This window comes from Emys orbicularis, chromosome 12 (assembly GCF_028017835.1).
Source record: "Emys orbicularis isolate rEmyOrb1 chromosome 12, rEmyOrb1.hap1, whole genome shotgun sequence".
Classification (NCBI taxonomy): Eukaryota; Metazoa; Chordata; order Testudines; family Emydidae; genus Emys; species Emys orbicularis.
In genome coordinates this window covers 8,231,667-8,245,595 of record NC_088694.1, presented here as the reverse complement: position 1 = coordinate 8,245,595, position 13,929 = coordinate 8,231,667, and the positions used below count along the sequence as shown (strand labels likewise).

General features: G+C 47.4%; 1 protein-coding gene across 1 annotated transcript in view; it reads right to left on the bottom strand.

The window, feature by feature from the left end:
• Window positions 1-13,929, bottom strand: part of LAMA5 (laminin subunit alpha 5) — a 164,485-nt gene that overhangs the window by 76,137 nt on the left and 74,419 nt on the right. The window contains 3 exon segments of the mRNA XM_065414983.1: window positions 7,403-7,500; window positions 8,249-8,419; window positions 10,286-10,404. Of these exon segments, the coding sequence (XP_065271055.1) occupies window positions 7,403-7,500; window positions 8,249-8,419; window positions 10,286-10,404 (388 nt within the window).

Genomic DNA, 13,929 nt, shown 5'->3' with positions numbered 1-13,929 from the left:
AGGGTGACTTAGCAGAAAAAAATACAGCTAAGTCAAGAAGGTCTTTTCCTTGAGGAATCATGTCTATAACAAGCAAGCAACATAAGAAGAGTCCCCAGCTTGGAATTCAACCCTGTCCCAAGACCCTGGATGTTGGAGCCTGACGTTCTCAAAGGCTGCCTTCTCCCGAGTGTCCGGTGATCCCTAAGCACATGTACAAGGGGAGCCAAAAACTGAGCTGAGGTTAACTCCTTGTGTACTGGTAGTGCCCCAGCACCCTGTCACTTACCATTCTATTTCTCTCCCATGTTCCACATGATCAGAAGTGGGAGGGCTGAAATTCCAAGTGTTCTGGATGTTTTTGCAGCCTGCCTTGCAGAAATAAGTGCTGGAAATCTCACCAGGAAGCCTGCTCTTATGACCGTTTGCAGACTCAGGAGCGAGATCAGATAAATTCCCCAACTTTTTGGTGCTTTTCCACAATGAACCAAGCCCAAAACTCCAAACCTTCTGGCCATCGCCTATGACTTGCTTAAAAGTAACAAATCATGTTTTCATGTATTCAGGTAGCACCTAGAGGCCCCAAGCTTCCCATTGTGGTAGGAGCTATTCAAAACACACACAAGGAAAACGTGATCCCTGTGTGAAAGAACTTGCATAACCTGCTGGTGGGTGGGTGGGTATATAGCATCCTTCTCTGTGCTCAAAGTCTGCTATAGCCCCAGCCACAGAGCCCGGTTCTTTAGTTTAAGCTGTAGAGAATTGCGCCTACAGATCTACACGTCCCTAGTTCAACTCCCGGGTCAGCCAAGATGGGGTCCCTTGCCCATAAAACACACATTTCAGAGTAAGACCTAGATATCTATTTAGCTCTGCTGTTTAAGGCTGTCAAAGCTTTCACTTGTCACTGCAGCTCAGCAGCACCTCAGGCAGACTATAATCTGCTAATGAATTATGGACCAATGGGCTTGAGTTACAATATTTACATACTTCATTGATCAAGAATATACAGAGGAGGAGAGGGAGTGCTCCCATCACACACGCATTTCCTGGTTGTTCTGCCGTGATATAAAACCGCAGCCTTTCCCCTGGGAGTGACATTACCAAAGGGGAGACTGAGCCTGCAGCTATGGCAGGATGCAGTCTGAAACCCTCAGTACGGGGGCATCTAGATTTGGCTGGAGCCCAGGTAATTAAAACGGTCAAGAGCCCTGATTGCTGCAGGGAACTCTGCTGACCCGGGGGGTGCCAAGGGAGAGCCAGCCAACTGAAGGAACCTATGCTCCGCCCGAACAAAGCTGCCACCACACAATGGTGACCTCTCTTCTGAAATCAGCCTAGGACAGAACAAACTATCCTTCAGAACATCCCGAGAGTAGCAACACTGATACAATTCATCCCCTGGCACAATCGTTTTCTGACTGACCAGGTCTCCAAAAGACTAATGAATGTTGCTGGCTATCCTATAGGAGCAGCAGATGGGACACCCTTCCGATGGCTCACTGTCCCCTCATCCCTCCCCCCACACACAAACGCACACACTCCAATGCTTGGGCATCCGTGACAGGGGGCAGGGACCCGAAAGGAAACAGTTGCTCTTATCAGACAGATACAGACAATACTCGGGGTCCTGCTGAAGTCATTTCAACACGACTATCTGCCATTGTAAATGAGCAGCTGCTCTCTGATCTTGGCCTGGTATCTGCGTGTTAGCGGGGAATCCCTGCCTGGGATTCTTTGTCTGTGGGCCTGGCCCACTCCGAAGCACATCAGAGCCCCAGAGATGCTTATCTTTTCTCTCCTGTCTTCTGTCAGGTGAAGGGACTATTTCTGACCCCGCCGCATTCCAGCACGTGGAAGGAGAAAGTTACCCTTAGCCAGAGGCACTTCCCTAACGCAGTGTCATTCCATTTGCTTCGAGCCCTTGGGCTTCAGCTCGATCCCACGGAAGCCAACTGGGAGTTTTGCCATTGACTTCAATAAGGGCAGGATCAGAACCCTTGGGAATCAAGGGAACTGTACCTTCACCCTCCCACACTCCATACGCACTAAATCCAAGCCCTGTGAAAAACACGCTGCTCAGACATTTGTACCATGCCAATTTGTGAGGAGGCAGCTGCTGTCCCTGCATCTTGGGACTTTGACGAAAACCCACGTAAGCTAGATAAACGTCATCTACTCCCATGTATAGACTGGCGATTGGCGTCGGAGACATGCTTCATCACACCTGGGAGCTTTGCCAAACTCTTTAACCCAACTTCACTTTTGAATTTCTGGGGGCCGCGCAAGCATGTGTGCGCGCACTAGGGACAAGCCCAGTGGCAGGTATGGTGGAGCCAAGGCCCCAAACATGCCCACTGGGAAAGGGGGGGCATTAGCAGCCAAGACAGGCCCATGTTCACATCGGAGGGGAGCGAGATGGGAACAGGAAGAAAACTGAAGAGCAAGTGAGCATTCTGGCAGCAGCAGCCGCCAAATGGCACAAACGGAACAGCCGCCTTACAAGGGGTTGAAACACTTGCTAACTATCAAGCTAAGAGACTTAGAGCCTGATCCGATTCCCACTCAACTCCCGCAGTGATTTCAGTGGAAGCTGGACCAGGCCCTACCACCCCTGTTTTGCGTGATGCACTGTGTGCAGGCATGGGTGATATGGGCTTCCCACATACAGCGTCTTAATCTTCACCTACAGCTCCCCAGACGCACCCGTGTCTCTGCTGAATCTTTCCAGAACAAACACTTCCCATCATGCCTTGTGCTAAAACCACTAGTCTGTCCCACCTAGCAAACTCAGTCTAAACAGGATTTCTGCAGACTGACAGACGTGCACAATTCTTCCCTCCAAACCGTCTTGAAAACTGACGGCTTGCATTTCAATCACAAACTGCCTTTCTGCCCAACAGCTGGCAAAAGCCAACAAAATGCCACATCCTAACAATATGACTTTATATTGCCGTCTTATCTGGAGGAAACTGACACTTACCATTTACTATACTGAATCCAGGTATATTTAATCCTGTCTCAGCATGACGGGAGGAACTAGATAACCTCCTGAAGTCCCTTCCAGACCTATATTTCTATGATTATTTGTATTGTGGTGATGCTTTGAACCCTCAGTCACAGACCAGACGCCACTGTGCTGGGTGCTGTACAAATGCAGAACAAAGGACAATCCCTGCCCCAGAGGGTTTGTAATCGAAGTGTGCCTTGATTCCACCCCCCTCAGAACACAAGATGGTCAGGAGTCTAATGGGAGCAGGGAACAGTTCTCCTAACTAAGCGGAAAGGTCTCGGATTTCATGCGGGAGATTTACGAGTCCGATAGATGCCAGAGGGATCCTCATCGGAAAGTGGTTTTCACAAGACTTTTGGATATTCCAACCAGTTGGGAAATCAATACAACCTGTCCGGACAGCTGCCTCCCGACGTTCAGCACAGTAAATGCTGAGATACCATCAGGATTTTAATTCAGCCAGAACAAAAGAAAATTCCAGACTTCCCTCCATTTGTATCTTCTTGTCTTGCTGCTGTCAAAGCCCTGGCATTTGAAGATGTAGGACACGTGGTGTCAGATACGCCGCGCTTCCCAGCCAGGAGGGTTACACACAGATTTATGAGGGAACGATGAGGCCCCGACAGCTGCCGTAGATGACACGATAACCCCGTCGGGCTCAAAGCCCACAGCTGCATCTGCTGACAGCCTCACCACCCTCCCCTCATGCAATGTCAAGCTGGGTATCTCAATGCACCAGCTCCATGTCTTCATGCCACAGAGACGTTGCATCATTGGGCCTAATTATCTCTGCAAACCTGCTCTGCTGGGAGGCTACAAACTGCTGCTGTCAAAGCCTTTGAAAAATGGGAGTATTCCTCCACTGAAAATTCAAATTAACCCCATTTCTCTCCAACTACCCAACTCAACTCCCATGGAGCTGAGGCAAGGCAAGAAAAAGGAGCTCGCTTCCCATCTCTTCTTTGCGGTTGCAGTTCTGACCATGTCTTCCTCCCTGGTAGCTAAACCATGCTAGAATTACTGCTGAATTACAGCTGGCTGCCTCTCCCACCGCACTTCCAGTGCCGCCTTTATATTGTCTGGTTTGCTATCAGTTTCCAGTGGTTCCATTTTGCGTTCTTACGTTTACACAGTCTGTTGTCCAGACATATCCCAAAGGGCCTTGCAGATGTTACTCGCCGACTATACAAACAACACAACTAGGAAACACTTTCCGCACTAGGCAAGAGCAGCCAACTCTGGGGTGAAATGTGGCAGCTGTTTAAACAGCGTGCTGCAACGCTACCCAGCCGTTTGGGACAAGGAGCGAAGACAACAAATGCATCCAAATGAAACCAAAGTGGGGATTCTGGAAACGAGAATATAATAATGAACAGAGCTGGTGTTTGGCCAGGATCCAACAGGACTGTCCTCCCCTCATTTTATGAGCATCCCCAGCTATATAGTCACACAGACCAAGGTCGCTCTATGCTAAGTAACCACTCTGCACTGGTGCATCTGCTTTATTCTGCAGCACTGAGAGAAGACAATAAATATGTCTAGCAACACCTAGTTTTCAAACGAAATTAAGAAATTATCCAGTTCACATCTTTACTGAACTATTAGTTAGGAGAGAGATGAGTACCCCAACGCAGACTTGCTTTTCAATACCTCCTTTGTTTTAATTCTTAGCGGATTTTAACCTTGGCTGGGACCTGCTGGAATTTCACTTTACAAGATCCAAAAACATTACATGATCCGTATGAGAAAGAAACTCAAGCTTCATCAGGTCCAGCTGAATCTACCCAGCCCATTCATGAAAGCAACACAGGCTGCAAACAGATGGCTAAGACTCAATGCTTTCATGGTTATCAGAAACTCTGTGGAGTTTCTAGCTGGAGGGTCCTGCAGGCCAGAAACGTAACAGCTTTGCAGTTCCTGCTCGTTTGTAAAGTCTGGTCAGTTACGCCTTTATATCAATTTTATTATTAAAATAAAAAAATCAGCCTAGCCAGTGCTCCCTATGAGTGTGGCCAGGCAGTGAGCCCCTCACTCCCAGGAGCAGTCCCACTCATTTTATGAGACAAATACGGAGTCAAGCATTTCTCAGTGTGCGTCAAAGAGTTGGCACTGGGCTCTTAGCGCATTTTCCACTCATGAAAGATGCTTGGCAATGATCCTGAATGGAAGGATGGTCTCGTGGATAAGGCCCTGGTCTGGAACTGCAGAGACATGGGAGTCAATTCCCAGGGTTTGAGCATTGGCCTGCTAAACCCAGGGTTGTGAGTTCAATCCTTGAGGGGGCCACTTAGGGACCTGGGGCAAAATCGGTACTTGGTCCTGCTAGTGAAGGCAGGGGGCTGGACTCGATGACCTTTCAAGGTCCCTTCCAGTTCTAGGAGAATAGGATATCTCCATTAATTTATTTTATTTGACCACAAGTTTCCTGCGTGAGCTTGGGAAAGACCTTTGGTCTCCCCGTCCCTCAGTTTCCCATCAGCACAATCCCCACCTCACCGGCGTGTTGTGAGGATAAATGTATGAAAAGCTGTTTAGCACGTGCCTATTATAGCAATGGGGGCCACGCAACTTCCAAGATATAATGAAGGCCTCAGCACTGTGTCTGCTCAGCTACCTACATGACCCCAGCAAAGTGCTCTGAGCCTAACGGGGAGAGATCAGTGCTAGAAGTGAGGGACAGTTCAGTCCTCAGCCACTCTGCTAAGGCTGCTAAACTGGGGTGCCCACAGTGGTGACACTGGTTTGCGCAACGCACCTCAGTCTGCCGGGAACCGGACTTCGCCCACGGAAGTTGCCCATTCTTATAGGGGCATGTTTCTTACTCTCAGTTTAGTGAAGGTTTTTCTTTAAACTAAAGCAATAGTCTCCAACTCCTCCCCCTGCTAGCCCACACACGTTCATTACTCGATTTGCACTTCGAGGCCTTGCTTTATAGTTTGGGTTTTTTCCCCCCTTTGACAATGGAATGTTTTGTTTAAACAAGGAACGAGGACCTTACATATTCCCCGCAAAACTGGAGAGCTTTGCCTTCCACCTACAATTTGGATCCAAATGATGTTTTGTCTGTTGCAACCTAACTAAGTGAATCTCTGATGCTTATGTCTAAACATCAGGTGTCAAGGATTTATTTTAGTTGTCCTATTTCTACACATAAGTAACCTGCCAACATGAGGATTGGGTTGGGGTTTTTTTTGGATTTGGGGTTTTTTTAAGTTTTTAATCTTGTACTTTTGCCTTCTTCTGTAATGAGGTAAATGGTTTGTTATACCCAACTAGACAATAGACAGCTGTGCAAAAGAGACACAGGAGAGAGATCATTTTTGGGTTGAGTACAAAAAAAATAAAATAAAATGAACCAACCACAAAAACAGATGGGTTGGCAAGATTTTAGCATCGCCACTGCAGAATGTTTTCCCACCCCCCTCTTTAAAGACGAGTAAGAGGGCAGAGGACAGAACTGTTGCTTCAAGCTAACTTCCCACAGATTATGGAGATAGCTATATGAGTGCTTTCTCTGAAGACAGCCTCTTATCCCACCAGTGTGTCAAACAATCTGGACAAGAGATGTTCTCCTGTGCCATCTCTAGGACCCAATTCAGGAAAGCACTTGTTAAGTTAAAGTTAAGTATGTGCTTATGTTTTTTCCTGAATTAAAGCCCTAAAATGTAAGGCTGAGAATGTTTAACAAAGGCTTCTCCCTAGCCTCCTCATATGCATCCCACAAAAACGGTTTGTGCAAAGTTTGATTTGTAGAACAAAAATCCACAGCTCTAGGGCAGGGATTCTCAAACTGGGGGTTGTGAGGTTATCCCAAGCTGTCAGCCTCCAGCCCCAAATCCTGCTTCACCTCCAGCATTTATAATAGTGTTAAATATTTTAAAATGTATTTGAATGTATGGGGTGGGGGGTTGCACTCAGAGGCTTGCTGTGTGAAAGGGGTCACCAATACAAAAGTTTGAGAACCGCTGCCTAGGGGACATCACTGAGAGATCCAACACCCTGGCTTGTCTCCAAGTAGCAGAAATTTCCCTGTGGCGGTGGGTCCACAGAAGCCTTCTCAGGTGTCTACAGAATCAAACCTTTTGAAAACCAGACAGTGGAGTTTAGCTAAGGGATGTGGGTCCACTAATAATCTCTCTCTTTTGAATGACTCAGCTGTATGCAATTGCAGAACCACTATCCTATCACACAGGAGAACAAGAAAGCTACTGGCATATCGCACGGTGACTGATCCGTGGTACAAGGTCATCTCAGGACATTTGTGACAGAAGTGATATTGGAATACAGGTCTCTTGGCTCCCAATCCAGTTCCTTAATCGCAGACGCCATCCTTCCTTCCTTCCTTCCTAGCACAGTCAGTTTTAATGTCTCGACACAAACAGCGGAATTATGGAATTTTGAAAGTCTTACCTATAGGGGTCAGTAGGGTCCTTGGCATCACAGATGTCCGCATGGCCATGGCAGACGCAGCGCCCTCCAATGCTGATATCTTTGATGCTGTAGTAATACTGGGAGAGCATGGAAAGAGCTGGCCTTAGGATCATTAGGCAGAAGCCACACACTGGTGCTTTCACCCTCCCACGTTTCCCTCACACTGGCAAACTACATTGCATGTTCTCAGACTCCTGGCCAACATTTCCCTGGGCTGCAGTAACACCTGTTAGTGATCACAGAGCTAATTAGCAACAGGCTGGGGCTCCCACCACAGCCAAGAAACCAGGTGCAGCTCCAGCAGGTGTTCTGGATTTTTATTTTGCTGGCAGTGAGACTCTGAGAATAGTTTTTCCTCTGGCCAGATTTCCTACTCTAGCCATTGGTATGCACCACTCAGGACTGGGTTCACCCAACATCATGATCAGATACAGCTGCCGGAGGATGACAGCATGGATGGAGAACAAGCCTAGAGAGGGAAATCTCAGGAGAAAGGGCTAGCTTGTAGCCTCAGTGGGCCCAGGGACCGCTTCCCCAGCCACTCGCAAACAAGTGGAAGTGACCCATTGAGACCTTCTCTCTATTCAGACAAAGTATTTCAAACAGACTGATAGAGACTGTAAAAGGAGAACATACAAAGATCTGCCTTTTGGACAACACTGGCAAAATAGTTTCCCCGTTGTGCTGAATCCTACCCAGCAGCCCTCAGCAAGAATCCTCAACTCAAGGCATTGACTTGCACGTTCTACATCACAAATGGACTATTTTCCAAGGCACATGGTACCAAACCTACTCCTCCCTCATTAGCATCTCGAAGTATCTCACCCTCCTGGTCACGGTCGGGTCCCTTAGGGCTTTGCCCATCAGGTGCCCAAGCAGCGTGTTGGTCTGCAGGAAGCGCAGTCTGATGTTAGTGGCTTTGGTGAAATTCCGCAGGAGAGGTGAATACGAGAAGTTCATGGCTCCTGGGCGCCCGTTTACCAGCGAGACGACAATCTGCGGATGCAGAAGGAGAAACACACAACGCAAACCTTCAGGAGGACAGAAAATTAACGCCTCCCTCTGCCAACCACAAACTCTTTCCGACCCCAGCAAATTGAATCAACCCTCTACAAGTTTTGTTTCCAAAAATGGCTGATATTCAACTGCAGTCGATGGACACAACTTGCAAAAGGGAGCCACTTCTGAAGAGCATTTACCAGTGTCCAGAAAACCATACGAACGATACTACCCTCTTAGCTCCTTCTATCACTACCCCTTGGAAGCCCCCCACCAAAATACCCTACCCCAAGCAGAGTTTTGACCCCAGAAAGGGAGAGGTGCCAAAGAGTCTATGAAGTCCACTAGGGACTTGGCTAACACTACAGATTTTACATGAAAGCTGCTGATACTACAGTGATGGGCAGCAGCATAAAACAAACAGATCCTCTTCCCTTCAACCGAATCTTATGGCCAAACTAATAAGGAGATGTTAAATACAGCATAAGCCAGTCAGCCCAGGCTTTGACAATGGCCAAGTCAGCGTTTGTATGGAAGACGGTTCTCTCCCTCTAAACTCGGACCCTTTTATGGTCAGTACTTCTGAAGGGTCCATTCCAGTGCAAGTAACTGCCCATATTCACTGATGTTTTTCTGCTGCAGCTCTTCGGCAGGAGAAAGACTTTAACTACAGCAGAGCAGATGTGAAGTTGGAGAAACGTAGCACTGGCAGAGCCTAAGCAAAACACAGCTTCCAAGACATGCAGATGCCTTCTGAGGCAAATTCTCCCACGGGGATTAACAAGATGCTCCCACAAAAACCCACCTGCATCGTGGCCACAGATCCCAAGTTTACATGTGAAAGGGCAGGTTTTTTTGTTTTTTTTTTAAATGGAGATATCCTATCTCCTAGAACAGGAAGGGACCTTGAAAGGTCATCGAGTCCAGCCCCCTGCCTTCACTAGCAGGACCAAGTACTGATTTTGCCCCAGATCCCTAAGTGGCCCCTTCAAGGATTGAACTCACAACCCTGGGTTTAGCAGGCCAATGCTCAAACCACTGAGCTATCCCTCCTCCCCCCAAAAAAGAAACAAGCACACGCCTAGCGGAGGATGGTTTTTGTCAGCCCACCCATTCCACTTTGTCTTTCTCTAAACTCTAGGCCCCTGCTGCCAAGCTCGAAGTCCTCCAAGTGGACTTTGTTTTATAATGTGTTTTATAAACAAGAACGTCTGCGGTTTGCTGAACTCTTTGCATTTTGCTATGACCCTTGCTGGTTCAAGCACAGTCTGGAGGTGGATACACAGATGACGGTAGTATCTGAACAGCTGGAACAGATTCCCATGTGTACAATAGAATTTGACAACAGGGTGCACCAGATTCCCTAGGCCACCACATCTCATAGCCATTTATCAACATTTACGTGTGCTCTGAAGCAAACAGGCTACGAGTCATGCAGTTTCCCCCAGCACTAGGGAAGATGCATTATTATCCTCAGATGTCTGAAGCCAGCCTGGTGACCCACGCAACAGAGAAAAGTCCAGCTCTGCTCATGACGTCTGGTTCCCTGGATTGGGTGGGTTAAATGCTTGCTTAGTCCACAGGAGGAAGAAGTGCCTGGCAGTACAGTACAGAGACAGTCAGCAACCAAGTCCCACCCAGTCCTCCTCCGCCTGAGGAAAGAGCGAGGAGCATCCTCTGAGCCCTAGAAGGGGCCCTTTCCTCACCCTACACAAGTGAAAGCGTTTCCAATCCCAGAAGAGTACCTGGAGCTCCTCAGAGATCCTTCCACTTATTTCAGCCACCTGATTCCTCCCCCAGCTCCTTCCCCACCCCGAGAAAGACAGCTCTTTGAGGAAATAAAGGCCTAGTGCAATACCTCACCTCTCCGTTTTCTAAAGGCACAATCCTGGAATATTCAGTAGTGCAGATGGCGTCATCATCCTTGGTAATACGTTCCACGGTATTCGGGCCAAACTTCTCGATACAGTCCCTCTTGGAAGCTGTTTACCAAAGAGAGACCAGAGCAATAAGGTAAGACGAGAGATATAGCCCAGATGATGTTTAAACCAACACTTCCTAATAAATGCAGGTGGGAGTTACCTCACAGAATTAACTCTGCATTAAAAATTCATTATATTTGAGCTACTGCCTTTCCTGCCATCAGCTCTGCATCACTTACACCCTACTCCTCCACACTAATCCCCTCCTCAAAACTGCAGAGACGATGAGAAGTGAATGGGGCCACAATTTGAGAACAAACACTGAAGTCATGCCAAAAATCACCAGAGAAAAATCCCATTACAATGTATTCTAGACTCAGAGTTTCGTGGTTTCATAGACTTTACGGTCAGAAGAACCATTATGATTATCTAGTCTGACCACCTGCATTACACAAACCAGGGAAACTCACCAGTAATTTCTGCGTCAAGCCCATAACTTCTTTTTGAGCTACAGGAGTCTGTTTAGAAATATAGCCAGTCATGATTTAAAGACTAAGTGACGAAGAATCTGCCACATCCCTAGGTTAATTGTTCCAGTGGTTAATTACCCTCACTTAAAAATGTACATCTTATTTCTAGTCTGAATTGGTCTGGCTTCAGCTTCCAGCCATTGGATCTTGTGAGGTCTTTTTCTGCTAGATTAAAGAGCTGGTTACTAACAGAAAGCTCCTCCCCCTGTAGGTATTTGCAGGCTGGGATCAAGTCATGTCATAACCTTCTCTTGGATAAACTAAATAGATCAAGCTTCTTAAGTCTCTCGCTACAAGGCATGTTTTCCAGACCTTAGATCATTCTTGTAGCTCTTTCATGAACCCTTTCCAATTTTTGACACCTTTTTGAAGCAAGGATGCCAGAACTGGGCACAGAATTCCAGCAACCCTATCCTCCTTGCCATATATAGAGGTAATACCACCTCCCTGCTACTATCTGATATTCCTCCTGCTCATGGATCCACAGACCACCTTTATATAAAATACTGAAATACAATAATCCTGGAGTTCGTTTAAACACCAAAGAAATTGGCGGACAGTTTACAAAGGGGCACAACTAAGAGGAATGAGATAAAATCAAGAAGAAAAGTAAAGTATTTAGGATGAACAGAAAAATATAATCCAAAAACTTAACAATGAAACGACTAGCATGTGGAACAGCCTGCCGAGGAAAATGGTGGAAGCCTCAATACTGGATACATTTCAAACAGGACTGTACAAAGCACTAGACTATACCGTGAAGAGCAAAATGACGGCACACAGGGGTTTTATCTTCCATTCCTAAATCTTGTGATTATTGGTAAATAAACCAGAAAACTTAAATCTTGCAGAAAAACCCACTTGGTGACAGCAATCCAGAGCTCTTGCCACTAAATGGCAATGCAAGGCTGGCCAAAAGCTAGAGGACAATCATAGCTGGTCATTAACTTCACTGGTCAATTGCCGCGCACAGTCATGGAACATGCTCTTGGAACAGAGGCCAACAGCCTTGCATGGGATTTATAGGAGCCAGGACACAACTCTAGGATGCCAAGTGTTTCCTTGCAGCTGTAGGAGCGTCGAACCTCTCCCTGCATGACTGAACAAGCACAAGCCACAGACTGGACAAGTCATGCATACATTCCTGAAGCTCTTCTGCCCTCGTGTCCCCCGGGGATGCTTGACATTCCATCGTCTGCAGAGTAAGTGGGAAGAGAGCCACACTGTTTACTGTTGCCATTAACAAGGAGGTCATTTCCTTGGACTCTCTTGGAATTAGTCACTTACTTGAACGCTCCGGTAGCAGAGACTCTGCCAACATGGACACTCAGGGTCAGGCAGCTCATTAGATCTCAAACCAAGTAAGCTACAGGAGACATGTTCTATACAGTGACTAAGGGGCTGATTATGTCAGCTTCCATTTACTATAAAACATCAAATGACACCACCCTCAAGGCAACCGCCTCCATAGAAGAAGAACCATGAAACTTTCTTGCCCGTTCCTCTGAAGCATCTAACAGTAGCCAGTGCCAGAGGCAGGATGTTGGCCTAGAGGGGCCTTGGGTCTGGTCCAGTCTGGCAGTTCCTCTGTTCATGGCAGGGTGGCCATCTGCATTTGACTAATCTGATAATGTATTTAAAAAAAGAGTGACAAAAATTCTCACCCACATATTTATCTATTTCTCCATTTCTCCACCTAACACAATACTTCAACCAGCTATAATCACTATCTCCATTTTAAAGATGGGCAAACTGATGCACAGAGAGGAGAAATGACCCAAAGTCACACCACGAGCCAGTAGCAGAGCTGGGGGTAGAGCCCAGGTTTCCCAAGTCCAATCCAGGACCACCCAGCTTCTCATTCTCTAAACTTTACGTTTACTGTCACTGATTGTTTCCTCGTCACATGTTCTACACGTGCCGAGCACTCAGCAACACATGTAAACGTGCACACAAGACTGCAGCTCAGGCTGGATCCAGAGATTAACCAGGAGAAACAAGGGTTAAAGCCAGAGACACGAGCAGGGCAGATCTCAGCTGTTCCTGGCAGGGCTGCTCAGCTCAAATTCAGACTCAACTGAGAAACGTTCGCATAGTTCACGGGAATAATCCTCAGAAATCCGTTACCACGTGCCTGGTGTGAAGGTGCCCCCTTTACGGCATGTGCTGCCTTGAAAACTAAGTCAGGCTGGAAAGTCAGAGGAGGGAAGGCGTTCAACGAACCTAGCCCCACACCCCCTGCTCATCCATGTGAGTCATGCTGGTGGGTGCCCACTACCCAGAGATCCCTAGCACCTGGTCCATAAACAAGGGAACAAGCTAAAACACAGCACTAGCAATGGGAGGAATGGGGCTGCAAAATGTAACGTCAAGTCTCCGGGATCTGGATCGGATTGAATAACCCATTACTTTGATTAAAGGCTGCTTTCCCTTGGAACCACGGGCAGCGGGCTGTCGTTGCTGCAGGTCGGCGCCGATCCATTTCAGGGCACTGCCACCCTGGGAATATTTTGGTGGTGGGGAGAAAGAAACACACTGGCAGAATGAAGTGAGTGCCTTGGGCTCTGGACCTAGCGATTTTCCGGAGGGACCCAAAGCAGCAGAGGCTGCAGCAAGGTTAGCGGAAAACCAAGGCTCCATTTTGCTGGGTGTTCTGGTGGGGGGAGGAGGAGACTGAAGCAGAAGATAACGCTTAGCAATTACTGTAATACACCTAATGGAAGGGGGACCCTCCGCAACACAAGTCCAATATTGGCTTTTAGCTGGAAGATATTAAACCCACTTGGGCTATGCAAACACCTAAATTTTGGTACCCCTCCTCTCCAACAGTCCCACCCCTGACTCCTTGAACCAGAGAAGAGGAAAGGAAGTGTGGGCTGGAAGCCAGCCACTGCACAGTTTTACTCTGACACTGGCTGTCTCTGTGTCCTCAGGCAAGTCACTTACTCTCTCTGTGCCTGTGTTAACCCACCTGTTACTTGAAGAGAATAATGTTTTCCCGCTTCATAGGGTTGAAAGGATCAATGCTGTTTATTTTCAATGCATTGTGGGCTGG